Raw genomic sequence first — 2599 nt, forward strand, 5'->3', positions numbered from 1 at the left:
AAAATCAACGTCCTTTTAGGTCTTTGCCTTCTTGAAAACCTTGAGTTTGTCTGAATTATTTTCTACATTTGCTGCACATGTAGAAAATAATTGACAATAAATAACAAACTTAAGGTTTTCAAGAACGCAAAGACCTAAAAGGACGCTGATTTTTACCAATCATGAGTTTGAATAAAATTTTAAATCTGATGATGGCGCTGTTGTCTCGCTAAAACGTAATGAAATAAACGATGTTACTAAATTTTTACTTCACACTTTGACTAAAACCCAGGAAAGATAGGAATATCATAAGAAATATTTAACAATTTCGGACGATCTCAAACTCAGAAATGCACCAACTTCCTATGGCAGAAGGAAGATTGTACTTGTAGGTACTGTAAAAGGTTTTTCATATTGAAAGTGATTTCAATATTCAGTTAAATTTACATTTTGAGTCACATTTATTCCATTCATTGAGAAAGATTAAGTACATTTCAGTGTATGTATAACACTAGAATTTCAATTAAAAGCGCATGCCGAATATCAAATGGCAAATTTTGCTCACAAAGTAAGTTTTATTGATAGGAAAAAAATCGCCCCTGTCATGAGCTGCACCACATCTTGAATTTTCCTGCATATTATTTTGTAATCCAACTGATATAAAACAGAACAATGCGTATAAATCTTCGCTGCGACAAGTATTATATTCGACAAATATTGTTTATTTTGTTGTTTATATTCCTAATTGTGTATTTTTTTATTACTTCTGTATATATTTAAAATAGAAATTAAACTATTACTATCTTGTGTGTGATGAAGCACGAACGTTCAACAGCGTCCATCCATGTACCTAAAAATCCGTGGCATATCAAACTTTTTTTTTCCGAGTTAACACCTTGTATTGTGTTGTGTATGTTGTGGACAATTCGACAAATAATCTAACTACCAATTGAGCAAACATTACAATGCCAAAGCAATTTGCAATGATTGAAATGCTGATATAGGTCTGCATCTGCAACAGCAAAATCTAATAATTGAATTTCGTCACTTTCAAATAATTATATAACTATGTGTTACATATGGAGTTGCAGAAAAAACGACATTCATCTGGTACTTAATAACTGTACAGTCACCATAAATTCTTATAATTCTAATAACGCATATACAGGGTGAGTTTTTTTCGATGACCAGTACAGGGATCTTCGAAACTATAGCAGTTACGAAAAAGGTTAAATGAACAAAGTATTGTAGTTTTGATTGCTCGTGATACTCGTAAAAAACTCACCCTGTATATAATAATTAATTTCAATGAATGGCCACTATTGATGCCAAAAACGAATTAAAAATGTACATATATGTATATTAATAATTTATTGGGAGCTGCATAGAATGAGCAAAATTGCCCGAAATTGGCTTGGAAAACGCGATTAGCTAAACCGAGCGAGTAAACTGGTAACCGGAAAATAACAGTTCCAGGCTTGGGCTCTTATGGTGCAACAATCGTGCACCGGCTATCGGCGTTAGCGTCGCGACGCGGCTGCGGCGGTGGCGGTGGCGTGGACACGGCGGCGGCTGCGGCGCGTGTCTGACGCGTCTCGTGCCTAACAAGCACCGTCCCCTCCTGCCCCCAACCACCCCGTTGATCAGCACATATCAAAATGGGATCAACTAAATTCCCAACTTGAAAACAAAAACCCAAAAAACCCACACAAACCACAAGAAATACAAAATATCATCCACACAAAGTATCAAAGGTAAACGAACAGTACCCAACTTGTTTTTACTTAAATTTCGTTGATAGACAGAAATTCGTTTTACGGTCCTGTTTTTCGCGACGATTTCGGGGTTTCATCAGTGTGTTTTGTTTAAAATTGGTAAAATTGTGCAGGAGATATTCTAAAAGTATATACAGGGCGGTTTTTAAAACTAGACATACCAATAAAGGTCTAAGGACACTGGGCAATTGGCTTCAGGAGTTGAAGTAGATAGAGGACGACCAAGAGATGTTAGCTTTCCAGATATAGAGGAACAGGTATTATTGGATATCTTCTTCTTCTTCCTCGTACGTTAGGACTCAGAGTCCTGTGTTTTTCTTCAACTTCCTAGTCCTGGGATGCTGATGTCTAGCTTTCGTACCATCGCTTCGGTGGTCTTCCTGGGAGTCTTGAGCTGTTAGGTTTTTGGTCTTTGGCGATTTTTGCCATTCGGTCGACGGCCATTCTCTCTACATGGTCTCTCCTTGCTCTGGTCCATCTTACAACATCCGAAACCTTACAGGAATCTCTAATTTCCTCACTCCTTTTCATATCGTATAGTGTGTGTCCTGTTATGGATCTTAGGACTCGCATTTCTGTTGTTCTTAGCAAGCGTTTGGTTGTTGTGTTTTCCGCTCTTGTTTCTGCGGCGTATGTCATCACTGGTCTCACGCACGTTTTGTAGATTCTGACTTTACTCCCTCTACTCATGTGCTTGTTTCTCCAGATGATGTCTCGTAAGTACCCCGATATTAGAGCGGCTTTTGATGTTTGATTCCTTACTTCCTCCTCTAGATTCCTGTTACTCGTGATGTTTGCTCCAAGATATTTAAAGGTCATCACCTGTTCTACACTTTGGTTGTAAA

General features: G+C 37.6%; 1 protein-coding gene across 1 annotated transcript; it reads right to left on the reverse strand.

Moving 5' to 3' along the window:
* Positions 1–2102: 2102 nt before the first annotated feature.
* On the reverse strand, positions 2103–2573 carry LOC125503803. Its single transcript, XM_048664711.1, has one exon. It carries the CDS (start codon positions 2571–2573, stop codon positions 2103–2105), a length of 471 nt encoding a protein of 156 aa, XP_048520668.1.
* Between the last annotated feature and the right edge of the window lie 26 nt (positions 2574–2599).

Source organism: Dendroctonus ponderosae, unplaced genomic scaffold, assembly GCF_020466585.1.
Source record: "Dendroctonus ponderosae isolate FM_Combo_2020 unplaced genomic scaffold, Dpon_F_20191213v2 Dpon_F_20191213_3, whole genome shotgun sequence".
NCBI lineage: Eukaryota > Metazoa > Arthropoda > Insecta > Coleoptera > Curculionidae > Dendroctonus > Dendroctonus ponderosae.

What these genes read in the sequence shown, in the direction of transcription:
- LOC125503803 (XM_048664711.1), bottom strand. Translation starts at nt 2,573, where the DNA reads ATGACCTTTAAATATCTTGGAGCAAACATCACGAGTAACAGGAATCTA.